General features: G+C 41.4%; 1 protein-coding gene across 1 annotated transcript in view; it reads left to right on the top strand.

The window, feature by feature from the left end:
- The first annotated feature begins 4,957 nt into the window (after positions 1–4,957).
- Positions 4,958–14,557, top strand: part of GPR89A (G protein-coupled receptor 89A) — a 41,907-nt gene continuing 32,307 nt past the window's right edge. Inside the window, exons 1-4 of the mRNA XM_021003615.2 lie at positions 4,958–5,162; positions 12,099–12,158; positions 13,364–13,467; positions 14,020–14,126. Coding sequence (XP_020859274.1) covers positions 5,121–5,162; positions 12,099–12,158; positions 13,364–13,467; positions 14,020–14,126 — 313 coding nt within the window. The 5' untranslated portion in view covers positions 4,958–5,120. The remainder of the gene's footprint in view (positions 5,163–12,098; positions 12,159–13,363; positions 13,468–14,019; positions 14,127–14,557) is intronic.

Genomic DNA, 14,557 nt, shown 5'->3' with positions numbered 1-14,557 from the left:
TGAGATATTTAAGACAAAGAAAATTTTACATTGTAGTTGGGGAAGTAACTCAGTATTCCTTCACTTGGATGAAAAGTGAAATGTTGAGTTCAGTAAGAGAAATTACTGCTTTTTATTTCCTTTGAATCTGATACAATAGAAATTCAAGTGTGGATTGGATCACATGAACTTGAAGGATCTTTCAACTTTGAAATACTAGATCCATTTCCCTAGTGGACAGTTCTTTTCCTTTTGTTGTCAAGTCCCATTATTCCTAGCTGCACGTTCTTCGTAGAGGTCCGCTCCTATGGCCACAAACCTGATAGAGGCTCTCATTACTTCATGGCTAGACTGGCCCTGTGGCTGGTCTCCTTACCCCAAGTCTCTCTCTGCTCCAATCCATTCTGCTGCCAAAGTGGTTTTCCTAAAGCACAGATCTGCCCACGTCACCCTTTCCTCACTCAATAAACTCTTAAAATGTAATATGATATCCTCTATTTGGCATTTAAAACCCTTCCTACCTTTCCAGGCTTCTGCCATTTTACTTTCCTCTACACACTTTATGAGTCAATGATATCGGCATATTTTCTGTTCCTCAGATGTGATATTCCATCTCCTGATTAGGTGCCTTTTCACTTGCTGTCCCCCGTGCCTGGAATCCTCTCCCTCCTCATCTCTGATTTCTAGCTTCCCTCAAGACTCAGCCCAAATGCCCATCTTCTCCAGAAGACTTTTCCTGTTTCCTGTTCTGCTAATGCCTTCCCTCTGAGATTAAACTTATGCCTTAAACTTATATGTACCTACCATTGCAAACTATTCACACCTCAGTTTGCAGACTCTTCTTTAACCCCCTGCATTCACCCCTCAAAACATCTCAGCAGCAACCTTCTTATGTCAGAGCAAGAAGTGTTCGTGCTCCTTATTAAGGTTATTAAAGCTACCTGTGCCCTTGATAAGACACCCCACATACACACACCTCCTCTAAGATCCTGCTACGGTGCATCATCTCATCTCTCTTTTGCATCTTCAGTCTTCTGCTTTTCACTGGCTTTACATCTGCCTACAAATACACTTCAGGAGCCCCAGCACTAGGCGGGGGGGGGGGGGGGGGGAAGGTCCTTCACTTCACCTTTCTACTCCATCCAATTACCAGTCCATCTTTCTTCTCCCTTTCACTGCCAAATTTGCAAAAAGTTATATCTGTATACTTCCCACCTCTCTGACCTCAGGCAAGTCACTTTATTTCCTATATCTCAGTTTCCTCACCTGTAAAAAGAATTTTTTGACTTGCCTTAGCAATAATTTTATCCTTCAAAAAGTGGAGTAACCAACAAGGAAAAAGTCTATTCCAGTTCTGATTCTTACTAATAAAGAAGAATTTTTTTTTCTGAAGTGGAAATGATGGGAATGTCAAAGGAAGGACCACTCATTTCTAGAGTTTGTGATAAAGAAAGAAGAAATCTAGGTATAGTCTGATATACATGTTAGATATAGGGAAAGCAGATTTCAAATGGTTCAGAAGAAAGGTGGACAGGATTCCATAGAGTAAAACATTACAATATTTTTCAACATTTTAAAGTATTTCAGGGAAACACAGACTAGGAAGGATGGGAGATGCTCAAGAATGAAATTCTGAAGTTATAAACAAACCATTCCAATGAGGATTTTAAAAGTGAGATTTGTCTGATGAAACCAATGTAGATGTGCAAAGAACTCACTAACCACTTAGATTATTTTTTTTAATGTACAAAAGATGAATATAAAAGCATAGCCCAGCCTATAAAGATAGTATGGGAAATGCTAATACTCAGATTGAGCTGAGACCAGCAAAGGAAACTAAGGACAAAAAAGGGAGGGGGGGCTCATTTTTTTAAAGGAAAAAGTTACATTATAAGAAAAAGGATAATCAAAAAAGGGATATGACTTCTGCTAATGGTGGATGGACCATTGACAGTTGACAACAGAGGGACAACAAATTTGTGCAATTTTTATTTTGTTCTGCTTTCTCTGCAAGGAAGAATTACCTTTAATGTGAAAGTGACAAAACAAAAATAACTAATAGGAAGTTGATAGCCAAGCTATGTAAGGAATTAGAGAGAGAGCACCTAGCTGCCCTTTATGAATGCAAGTCACTTAGCCCAGGTGAACTACATCCTGGGGTCTTGAAAGAACTGGTAAATGTGATTGCTGGGCTATTGTCAGTGGTTTTCGAAAGATCATGGAAAATGAAAGAACTACTACAGGATTAGAAAAGGGTAAATGTTCCAATTTAAAAATAAAAAAGGAAAGAAAACAGATTCTGCAAACTATAGACCATTGAGCTTGACTTCAATTCCTGGGAAAACTCTAGAACACATCATTAAAGAGATAATTACAAAGAAGCAATCCGTTTCACTAAGAATAGGTCATGCCAAACTCACCTCATTTTCTTTTTTCTGATAGAATTACTAAACTAGTACAAGAGAAGCATTCTGTGGGTATAGTTTACCTAGATTTTAGCAAAGGTTTTGTTACAGTATCCCATATTATTTTTGTGGAGAATATGGAGAGATGTAGATTAGACGAGAATACCATCAGAGGGATTTGGGACTTGTTGGATGGCCAGATTCAAAGAGTAATTGTTAACAATTCAATGTCATCATGTCAGGAGTTCTCCAGTGGAGTACCCCAATGATCTAGGCCTGGCCATGTGCTGTTTACATTTTTCTCAATGACTTGAATAAAGACATGGATGACATGCTCATTAAATTTGCAAATAAGGCTTGGATTCTTAAAAATCTGGCCACTGCTCCAATTCTTAGAATCTAGCCAATATCTTGCACTCTCAGATTCCTCAAGAGTCTGGCTAATATGGTGGATCTTTAATAAACCTTGTCTTTAGCTGAAAAAAAAATTTGCAAATGACCCAAAGTTGGGAGGGATAATTAACATATTGGGTTGCAGAATCAGGAGCTAAAAGAAGTTTAACAAACTACAGTATTGAGTTCAATCTAAAATGAATTTTGGTAAGGACAAATGTAAAGCCTTTTACTTGGATCTGTAAAATCAACCTCACAAGTATAAGGAGGGACATGTTTAGATAGTTGTTGTTGCACTAAATCTGAGGGGTTTGGTGGATTTTACAAGCTCAGTATGAGTCAGCAGTGTGGTGTGGAAGCCAAAAAAGTGAGTGCCATACTGGATAGATCACATTAAGGAAGGGCATGACTTTCAAGAATAGACAAGTGATTGTCCCACTGGAAATGGATGACTGAAAAAGATTACCGATTCATTCACAGCGGAAAAAACAAAACAGAAAGAAGAGAAGCAAAGCCAAGTCAAAAAGAGGGGGGAAAAGGTATGGTTCCTGGAGGGGAATTAAAGGCTACAGTGAAAGATGACCTTGCAGAGGTGTGTATTGAATGGAATATCATTGTGAAGACTTCTCAGTGTAATTAAGATTTGGGACAAGACTATCCTGGATCTGGTAGTGGGTCCAGGAGGTGGCATAGAGTTCAGTATAGATTTCTGTAAGATCATTTTTTTTCTTCTCCTGGTGCCAGACATTAGTCGTGGGAATTTGTCTAATCGTTAAAGCTCTGGCCTGGCCTTTGACCTTACCCAAATGTGTTTTCTTTTTTTGGCTCCCATTCATCTACCAGTCCCAGGAAACCCTAAATTCTTCAAGTCCCCTTATCTCCCTTTGACAGGATTTTACTTAGATGTCTTCCTGTTCCCAACATTGTCTGTTCAATCCCTAAAACCTTCCAAAACAATTGTAAATTATCTTCCTAACTGCACATTTCTTTTAATTGCTTCTTTGACATTATCTCAACAAAATAAGAAATATAGAGATGTATACTATGTCCTTTGTCCTATGTTAGAGTCTAGCGTATGAGATTGTGAGCCTAATTAATGGACAGCTGTGAGGAAGGGGGAACTGAGTCTTCAGGGTTATATAAGCTGATTTCTACCTCAGTGGGCCGTCTCCCGTCATCAGAGCTTACTGAGGGACTGATGGAGGGACACCCAAATGTCGAGATTTGAAATAATAATAATAATTATAGCTATAATAAACTAACTTTCTGTTTCTCCTTGTACACCTCTGTGTTTTGTTTTATTTTTAATTTGAGTGGCATCCCACACAGTATGATGGAGGACATTTCATCCTCTTCCCATTGTCTTCTTCTGTTGTTCACAGACCCCTTCAACATGTAGCACACCTTTCCTTCCTTTCAGTTCTGCCAGATACTACAACCAAAAGTGCAGTATCTCTATGTTGATTACTTAACCCTTGACACTTAGGTGAGACTACAATGGGGAACTTTGTTCTTGTTGCCAAGAGATTAATCAGGAGATACTCAGCATAACTTTTCCTTTTTCTCTCTTATTTATTTATTTTTTGTTATATTTTGAGTTTCAAATTGTTTCTCTCTCTCTCCACCAACCCCTAGAGAAGGCCAACATCTGATATAGATATGTGCAACAATGATACAATGATACAATGATACATTCTTTCTCTGGAGGTGGAAAGCATTTTCCTTCGTAAGTCGTTGGTAGTTGATTTGAATGATTAGGTCACTCAAAATAGCTTAGTCTTTCATAGTTACTCTTCCACGTTTTCTTGGTTCTGCTCGTTTCACTTTGCATTATGTCTTGCAAATCTTTCCATGTTTTTCTAAAACCAATCCTGCACATATCTTTTCTCCTCTCCTAGTACCTCCTTCCCTCTCCTAAGCACCACCTCCTCTCTCCTAGTACCTCCTCCCCTCCCCTAAGCACCGCCCCCTCTCCTAGGACCGCCTCCTCTCTCCTAGTACCTCCTCCCCTCTCCCAGCACCACCCCTCCTCCTCGCCCCGCCCTTTTCCTGCCTTTCCACCTCTCTCCCAGGCCTCCCGCCCCGTCCCGCCCACTCGTAGTTTTTCTCCGCCCTCAGGGAAGGAGAGGGCGGGCATTAGCATCGCCTTTACGGCCGCTGATTGGCTGGCGGCGGACGCTGCTCGATGGCGTGGGGTTGGCGAGGGGTTGACTGTGCTGGAGCAATGGCGCCGGCCTTTGGGGCTAGTGGCCCGAGTGTGTAAGTGGCTTCCGAGGCTGGAGAGCGGGAGGCTGCGGGCAGCAGCCGTGACGGCGGAGGATCGAGTTCCCCGAGAGCTTCACCATGAGTTTCCTAATCGACTCCAGCATCATGGTCACTTCCCAGGTGAGGAGGCGGCCGCCCGTCCCGTCTCCCAGGACAACCGCCCCTCCCCCTCACCTACACCGCCCCTCCCCCCTCATCCCCAGGGCAAGGGCGAGGGGACGGAGGGAGGGGGTCAACACCCGCCCCCTGGGCCTCCCTCACTCCCTCTCTCCTCCCTCCCTCTGCTACCCTCCTCTCCCTCCCCCATCTTTTGTCCCTCCCCTTCATCCTTCCCCCACCTGAGAGCATCTGCCCCAGGGGAGGACCAGGGGCAGAGCGCTGGACCCAGGAGTGGTGGAATCCCGAGTTTGAGTCCTGCCCTTGACACTTATTAGCTGGGGGCTAGGGGCAAGTGACTCTGAGCCTCAGTTTCCCCATCTATAAGACGAAGCTAATTTTAGTGTCCACTCTTCGGGGTGGCTGTCGGGATTTAAACGAGAGACTAAAGTGGATGAAAATCCTTTGCAGTCCTTAAAGATCTCTATCCCTGTCGGTATCAATTCCCAAACTTCCTCTAAGCTAATGTGATTTCAGCCCTCCAGCAACTGGGCTTGCAGACCCTTCCCCGACTGGCATTTATAAGATACACTGTGATTTGGGGAGTTGGCAGGGAGAGCTGCTGTCCAAAAACAAGCGCTGAAGCTGTTGATTGGCATCCCAGGAGTCGGTTTTTTGTTTTAAGTCACAAACAGGGAATAAACAGTGTTGTCTAATAGAAGAGGGTGAAATGCCATTTCTGGAGCCCTGCATCCGGCTCATCCACTCTTCCTTAGGGACAAGTGAGCAATTTCCATCTTCACTAATTAGGTAGTGCTGAAAGAATGATTCTTTTCCAAGTTTTTAGGGGGATAAGGTTTTGTTTATGTCCCGAACCCCACCTCCTACCTTGTTCACTCTTTTCAGTGGTGTCCATTTTGTGACCTCATTTGTGGTTTTCTTAGAAAAGACACTGGGGTGGTTTTCCATTTCCTTCTCCAGCTTGTTTTACAGATGAGGAAACTGAGGCAAACAGGGGTAAGTGACATGCCCAAGGTCACTCACCTAGCAAGTGTCTGAGGTCATGTTTAGAACTCAGGCCCAGCACTCTGTCCACTGCGCCATCTACCTGCATCCTACCTTCTACCTGCATGCTAATAACTTAACTCCATTTTAATCCTCTTCTGATTCATTGTGAATTCACTTCCACCACCTGTGCCTTGACAATCTCAATGACCCCTTGAGTGTGATGCATGGTACACTTCTGTGAATGTTCATTCCAATCTTTCCCACCTGATTCTTTTATTTTATCATTATGGTACCTGGAGAAAATGGTGGGTGATTTGTTGTTGGAGAGGGAGAGATAGCCATGGGTGCCAGGAGAGTGGGATGCAGTTCCTGCTTTGTAGGCAACTTTTCCTTCATGCCTTTCCTGGGTGGACTCTCTAGGTGGTATATAATAATAATAATAATAATAATAATAATAATAATAGCTAGCATTTGTATAGCCCTTGCAAAGCACCTGCAGAGTCTCTTCCACTTCTAAATCTGTGAACTTATTCCTATTTTAAAACCAGTGAAGTATTGTTGCCTATTTTGGTTGGAAACTGCATGTGCCTCATAACCGACAGTGTGGTACAATGAGAAAAGCTCCCACGGACTCGAGTTTTAATCCTGGCTCTGTCACCAAATGCCTAAACCCTCATCCAAGCTCTCCTTTTTTCTTATCAATAAAATGCCCTTCCTCAACAAGCTAGTGTTAAGATATTACTTCATTATAATAATTGTTAAGTGCCAACATAAAACTAGGCTCGTTCTGAAATATGTAATTATATGAAATTCTTGTGTAAGTGTATGCCGAATCACATAATAACATGGGGAAAGATTTGCAGCAAAAGAAAGGTGTCTTTTCCAGTCATCGTTATTTTTGCCCTATGACCGGTCATCTTTTCTACTTCCCCTTGTTAACTTTCAACCTGGAGATCTCATCTCTAGCAGAAGTTCATACTTGACTCATGCGCTTTATTACTTCCAGCCATTTGTGACTTTCATTAGTTCCAAAGTACAGTGTAATTTTCAACTTTTTCCAAGGGCAAAGTTCTACCAACTCTATTTCTTTGACCGCTCTTAAGCGTCCACATTCCAACTTACATTTGCTTTACAGCACTAACAGAGGGATTACTTTTTCCTTCTGCACTACCCACTTGTTGCTCTCTCTAGTCTTGCCAGAATTCATACTTACTTTGGATCTACTCTGAATGAAATCCTCAGTTATTCATCATTCATCACTTCTGGAGCTCTCCAAAATGCCCTCCCTCAATATTAAAAGAACCTGGAATGAGATGAGCAAGCAATCTGTTCTTCCCTTTCTTCCCTGCCTCCATTCCCTTTCTGTCCATTTGCCCTCTCTCATAGCCTTGTGGCCTTCAGTTTCTTTTTTGTGTCCAAAGTTTTATTTCTTATTCTTATTATGTCATCTGGCTAGCATTTCTTTAACTTTCTCAGCCTGACCTTCTGCCCCAACAGTATACACTACTCCTAATTCCTCCCACCTGATTTCTCCAACCCTAGTCATCTTCCTTTTGTAAATTAAATAGACATGTTCTCTATTATTTAGGGATGTATCTGCATTTCTTTAGAGTAGCTGTAATCAAAGTCTATAAAAGCCTTCCTGGTGGCCAGTGATTAGTCCAGAATGGAGGGATGATTTGTGTATCAGTGTTAGAATGAGGTTCCTAGTCTACATAGGGTGAAAAAGTGAGTGAGTGAGTGTGTGTGTGTGTGTGTGTGTGTGTGTGTGTGTGTGTGTGTGTGTAGGGGGTAAGGGAACCATTTATTGATGAAAGTTGTACCAGCTTGACATTGAGCATAGCTTTCATAATATTACTATACTACCAGCCCATAGAAGAGCTCTCGTGGTTCTACACTGAGGAGAGAGACCACAAAAAGGCCCAGGAAGGAGGGAGGGGATACCTGGTCGCCATGCAGAGAGATCACACCTGGCACTGATCTGACTCCCCTTCACCTCCTTACAGTCCATCTACTATCTGCCCCTGAATTGTTTTTCTTTTTAACAGTGACAAATAAAAGCCAGGGGTTTGTGGGACTGTCTGCCCCAGCAAAGTGGTCTTAGCAAAGTTTAAGAGCCATTACCATTGAGAGACATCATTTCAGAGTCTTTAATAAAGAGCCCGGTGACCTCCTAACTGCCAAATCCAAAGCTGATTTTTTTCAGTCTTTATTTTCCTTGACCCTTAGTTTCCAAAGTACACACTCCACTGATTTACCTCTTACCTCTTTAACTGCCAATTCTCATTCTCCTTCACAAGCCTGTTTTTCTCTTTGTGACTTCTGAAGGTGAATGTTTCCCAAGGTTTTGGTTTTTTCCCTCCTTCAACCCTTTTCTGTCAAGATACTCTCTCCTCGGCATTTCTTATTCATTCCTCCTACTCTGCCTATGACCTCCATGCAAATGGCTCAACTTCCTCACCCTTGACCTCCTTGCTGAGCTCTTGGGACTTAATCCTCTTAACTACCTGCAGGCTGAATGTTCATCATATTGTCCAGCTGGCTATTTATACTCAGTATGTCCAAAGCCAAGTTTTTTCTTTTCCCCCAAAACTTGTTCCTCCTGCTATTTCAGCTCATTTCACTGCCATTCTCCTAACCTACTATCCTTGTCTCCTCCCTCTTCTCCCACCTTGGATTCATAGAGTTCCAAAATCGGATTGATTCTCCCTTAGTATCTCTCCCCTCTGGCTCCTTTTGGTTCCCACCGCCGCCATGCTGGCACCTCACGTTATTGCCAGAGCAGCCTCCTATGGTCTTCCTGCCTTCACTGTTTCCACAGTCTGATCCATTCGTGACACATAGCCAGACTTACCTTCCTTGTGCACAGATCCTGGTCATATTGGACCATAACAAGTATTTGAAAGGCCATCATGTGGAAGAGTCTTTAGACAGCTCTGCTTGGCATAAGAAGGCAGAACTGAGAAGTGAATGTGGGCCTCCTATAAGAAAAGGCTTCCTAGGGATTCAATCTACTGTATTTAAAAGAGGAGCGAACTGCCTCAGGAGGAAGCTTCCTCCTCACTAAGATATTCAAACAAAGGTTTTGTTATAAATGGCTAAAGATGAAGTTCTGGGCTATGAGAGACTTGTACACCATGGTGGTTCTCAAACTCTTTGGTCCCAGTGTTGTGGCCCCTCAAAGACTAGAGTACACGATGGGTCATCTGGAATGAATTCACAGACTCAAGCATTCTTTAAGTCAAGTTGGCAAAAAGTTTATTGTTACGCTTTTCAGCGGGCAAGGATTCTTGAGGAACCTGCAACCTTAGAGGGGTACAGTTAAAGTTTATGTAGGATAAAATACAATAAAACATGTGCCAAATATGCTAACTAAGTGATTCAGGGTGGGATTAGGGAGTGGTTAAGGAGTGGTCAGTTCTTAAAGAAACATGCACTTCTTGTACCTACTGCGAAGGCGTTTTACCCAGAGTTCACTAGGAAAAGTCCACAAGGGGGGCCAGGTGGAGGTGTGGTTTTAGGTCTGCTACCTCACTAAGTTAAGTAGCGGTAAGGGGTAACTGAGAGTTGTCCAGTCTGCCACCAGTCAATGTCTTCTTTGACAAGATAGATGTAGGGAGTATACGTATGTCTTAAGTCTCGAATACAGATAATGAGGAGTCCAGGATGTAGATAATGAGGTAGGGCGGTAGTATAGATAGTCCAGTGGGTAAGAATATCTTTATGACCCAGTGCAAAGCCAGTTCAAACTAATAATTCCTTCAGGTGCTGTTTGTAACTTCATCAGGGAGAGAGATAAAGGTCTTGCTGAGGCCCACTCATGAGTAATTGCTAGGCACAGTGTCTTTGGGCTGGGGAGAAACTGCCAGAGACAGTGTTTCTGAGGCTAGGGAGAAATTGGGGTCCAAGTACAAGCACCCAAGCACCCCATCACCGGGATTTGTGTAGTCTTAAAAATTATTGAAGGCCTAAAGAGTTTTTGTTTATGTGGGTTATATCTACTGATATTTATAGTCTTAGAAATTAAAACGTAATTTTAAGCATTTATTTATTCATCTAAAAATAAACTTATTACGTTAGTATAAATAACATTTTATGAAAAAAATCACTGATAGCTTTTAGATATTAATTCATTTATAATAGCAACAATTCACTATATGTTGATATAAATGTTTTTTATTAAAAAATTATTTTCCCAAAAAATTAAGTGAGAAAGTGATATTGTTTTACATTTTTTTACAAATCCCTTTAATGTCTGGCATAATAGAAGATAACCTGATTTTCATATCTACTTATACGTTCAATTTGTTGCGATACATTGTTTTGGTCAATATCTATGAAGAAAATTCAGCTTCACTGAGATCTGTATTTGGAAAAGGGAGGAATATATGACTATGCAAATAATATCTTAGTATTTATAATTGTAAACGTAGTAGACTCCTTGAAAGGCTCTTACTCAGGCGTTGGCAGACCACACTTTTAGAATCGCTGGCCCTATTGAATAATGATCTAATTCCTTCCCATAGTGTTCAGGTCCTCCAGTATCAGGACCTTTCCTGCCTTACCTGTACAGTTCCCCATACACACCTGGTCTCCTGGCCTTTGCTTACATTTCCCCCTCTACCCAGAATGCCTTCCCAACCCTGTTGAGTTTGTACCCCTCCTATAAGGCCCAACGTCTTTCACTTCTTTCCCTCCCTGTGTCCCAGCCATCTTCTTAACAATGGCACCAAATGCCATGGATTCCTCCTATCCCTTCTCTTCAGGACTGGAATCATCAACTCTGTCATTGTCCCTGAAAAGGATGTGTCAAGCTCTTCCTCTGTGACCTCACACACTATCCCCTATAAGTTTCTAATGTGCCTGGCCATCAATCCCCCATCTGTATTATCTCCTCCTTTTAGAATAGAAGTTCCTTGAGGTCAGGGACTGTGTTTGCTTTTGTATTTGTATCCCCAACTTAGCACATAGTGAGCATTTACTACGCTTTTTTTAATTGTTCATTCCTTCTTTCAACTCAGATGTTATCTCCTTCCTGAGTTTTCCCCAGTGCATCCCTTGCTCACTGATGACTTTGTTGTCTTCTCTCTTATGTATTATTTTGCATTAGTTATTTGTATATGTTTAATACTCCCAACCAAACCTACAAGGTTTCATAAAAGTAGGAACCATATATGTTTGAAATCGTCCACCATACCCAGCGTCTAACACAAAGTAGGTGCTGATTAAGTGATTTTTTTGAATTGGATTGAATTAAGAGTCTTTTAAAGTTTCTGTTCCCATCTATAGGAAGTTTCTGGTGAATACAAGTTTCACTGACTCCTTTATTACCATATTATTATAAAACTAACTGCATGATTCTGTTTTAGCCTAAAAATAAAATATAATAACACGTGCCCTAGAACAGTTCTTAACCTGGAGTGTATGAACTTTAAATATATATATATATATATATATATATATATGTATGTATGTATATGTGCACAAATATATGTATATGTATGTGTGTATATGTATATGTGTACACATATACATATATATAAACTGCATTTCAATATAATTGGTTTTCTTTGTGATCTTATATATTTTAAACATTTAAAAATTTATCCTGAGAAAGGGTCCATGGGCTTCACCAGGCTGCCAGAGGAATCCATGAGACAAAAAGACTAAGAACCCCTTCCCAGGAAGAGTGCAATTTCTAAAGTTCAGAGCCATTTGAACCTCTTCTCACTCTGCTGTGAGTTTTCATTATGCCATGTGTAGGTGGCAAAATCCAGGGGATGTCGTGAACCTCCTGTCTATGAAAAGGTTTCATTATTTCAGCCATGTAAACATCAGACCCTTGAACATAGAGTGTGCTAGTAAGGTCTTCTGCCTAAGACCCGATGCATCTGGCCCCAGTCACTTTCAGCAGCTCCTCATGCTGGCCTTGATCTTTTTTCCCGTCTGCAGGTGCTCTTCTTTGGCTTCGGATGGTTGTTCTTCATGCGACAGCTGTTCAAGGACTATGAGGTAAGAAGGGATCCATTTTCCTGCCAGGATTTGAATCTGAAACAGCTTTAGAGTAGAACAATAAAAATGTCAATGTTAGTGCAGACATCTCACCTTAAGACTACAAGTGGTATTTTATTACTTACACATCCATTTTAAATAATATGACTTTAAGGCCAGTGTAGCCTATGTGACTCAAATCTCGAACGATTCCACTGGCAAGAGAGAAGGAATACAAGTTGTGAATTGCTCAGAAGCCAGGGAGTAGGAAAGTGATCTCATGATCATATTTCTTAACCAAAATGTGACACAAGAAAGAATCATTAGCGTAATGCAGCCTTATAATTACAGCTTCTCATTTACTGACCTGGCCTTCCAGTTAATTACCAGGCCACCTGGCTCCACTCAATGTTGTATGCCAGGGCAGATGTTCTTAACCATTTTATGTGTCATCGACCCCTCTGATGGTCCGGGGAAGCCTTTAGACCCCTTCTCAGAATAACGTTTTTCAATTTATGAAACAAAATACGTACTGCTACAAAAGAAAACAATTATATTGTAATGAGGTTATCATAATATTTTTAAAAACAGGTTCACAGTCTCTGCAGTAGAGGTTGGTTTTGTTTGTTTTGCTCTCAGTCTGGTTCTGGCTTAGTATCTTGGGTTCAAGTTTAGACATGTTGAGATGGTCTTTTCTCCATTGATTTCTTTTCTTTCAGCAATATGCTACATACTATCTGAGTCCTATCCTGGCTCCATACAAAAAATTGACTTACCTTGAGATATTAGAACAAAAAGTCTTTGGTCTTTCAAATAACAACCCAAACTGCTTTGGAAAAGTCTTGGAACTTACCCGTGGTCTCCCCAGTCTTAGGGTGGATAAGGAGACGCTTCCTATATTAACTAGATATCTTCTTTGCTTGCATGTGTCCAAAATGGGGATTCCCTGATATTCTGATATTTCCTGAATTCCTGATAGCTTTAAATTCTCCATCCACAAGGAGTTGCATAGTAACCTGCCCTACAAATGTAATGCAAATTAAGTAATAATAATCAGATCAAGACTTTCTTGCCTATTCCCATTTATTCTTTCAAACTCATAGTAAGATGTGAGTGCCATCCTATTCCCGTGATGGGAGGGCTTCTGGTGCACGTGGGCTGAGGAGGCCTTTCCTTTGGCCGTCTTTTAGCTGGAGCTGACCATAGTCCCTTGCCTTCCCTGATAGGTGCGCCAGTATGTTGTACAAGTGATCTTTTCTGTGACCTTTGCCTTCTCCTGTACCATGTTTGAGCTCATCATCTTCGAAATCTTGGGAGTGCTGAATAGTAGGTAAGTTGTGTGCACCAGTTTCATGGAGAGTCCAGTGTTACATTCTTTCTGTGGTACAGAAATTTTTATCATTGAACAAGTGCTCCCTTTCAGAAAAATCATCTCAGTCTCCCTCGTGGGGCAATGAGGATAGTGATGTAAATGCATCTCAAATGTCTAGCTGTATTAAGAGATAAAAACTGTGAAAACATTCTAAATCTTTATGGTATATATGATTGATTCTCTTTTCATTCATATATTGGGATGGAACTCCTAGTGATAAAGGTTAAGGTCATCCGACCTTACATAGCAGAGATTGCCTTTGATATTTAAAGTTGTGGCAATTTAGCCAAAGCAGTAGTGTCCCAAACAACTAATTGATGTTTTTAGGAGTATCAGATGTTAAAAAATACATGATTATTGTTAACCAAGCCAAGCAGGTAGAGCTGCTTCCTGGCAGTCTGCCAGCTGTTGAGTTTGACTGTCATTAAGCCAGAGGTAGGAGGCAGTGAATTGTGGGGAGAAATTAGAATGTGTAATCCTCGCAGTGACCCTTTCCAAATTTCATTTCAGTTCCCGGTATTTTCACTGGAAATTGAATCTGTGTGTAATTCTGCTGATCCTCGTTTTTATGGTGCCTTTCTACATCGGTTATTTCATCGTGAGCAACATCAGACTCTGTGAGTGTTTGAGCCCCCAAAGGTGCGGATTGGGACAAGCATGTTTGGGGACCGAGGCCATCTGAGAACTGTGTTTTTCTTCCTTGCTTTCCAGAACCGTTGCCTCCCTTGTTTTTGCTGGGTGGGAGAGTAAGGGAGGGTGCCTAGTACAGTACCTTACACCTCGTAAGTGCTCAATGAATCTTGAAGTAAATGAATTTGGTGTGTTGTATCACATCCTTCCATCTTCCAGCACTATTTCTATCTCTCCCTAAGTGCGATCCTATCCTTTGTTTCACCCAAATTTCCTTTCTCTTTTTTTTCCCATATACTCTCAAATATTGGTAAGGAGTCTTCCGTGAAAAAGTAGATTGTCCTGCTTGAATAGCAGACTTATGTGGATGGGAGAGGAAAGGTCATTGGTTTGTTCTGGGTTTCTAAGTAGAGCAAGC

This window comes from Phascolarctos cinereus, unplaced genomic scaffold (genome assembly GCF_003287225.1).
Source record: "Phascolarctos cinereus isolate Bilbo 61053 unplaced genomic scaffold, phaCin_HiC Scaffold_5;HRSCAF=322, whole genome shotgun sequence".
In the NCBI taxonomy this organism is placed as follows: Eukaryota; Metazoa; Chordata; class Mammalia; order Diprotodontia; family Phascolarctidae; genus Phascolarctos; species Phascolarctos cinereus.
This window is presented reverse-complemented; position numbering and strand designations above follow the sequence as displayed.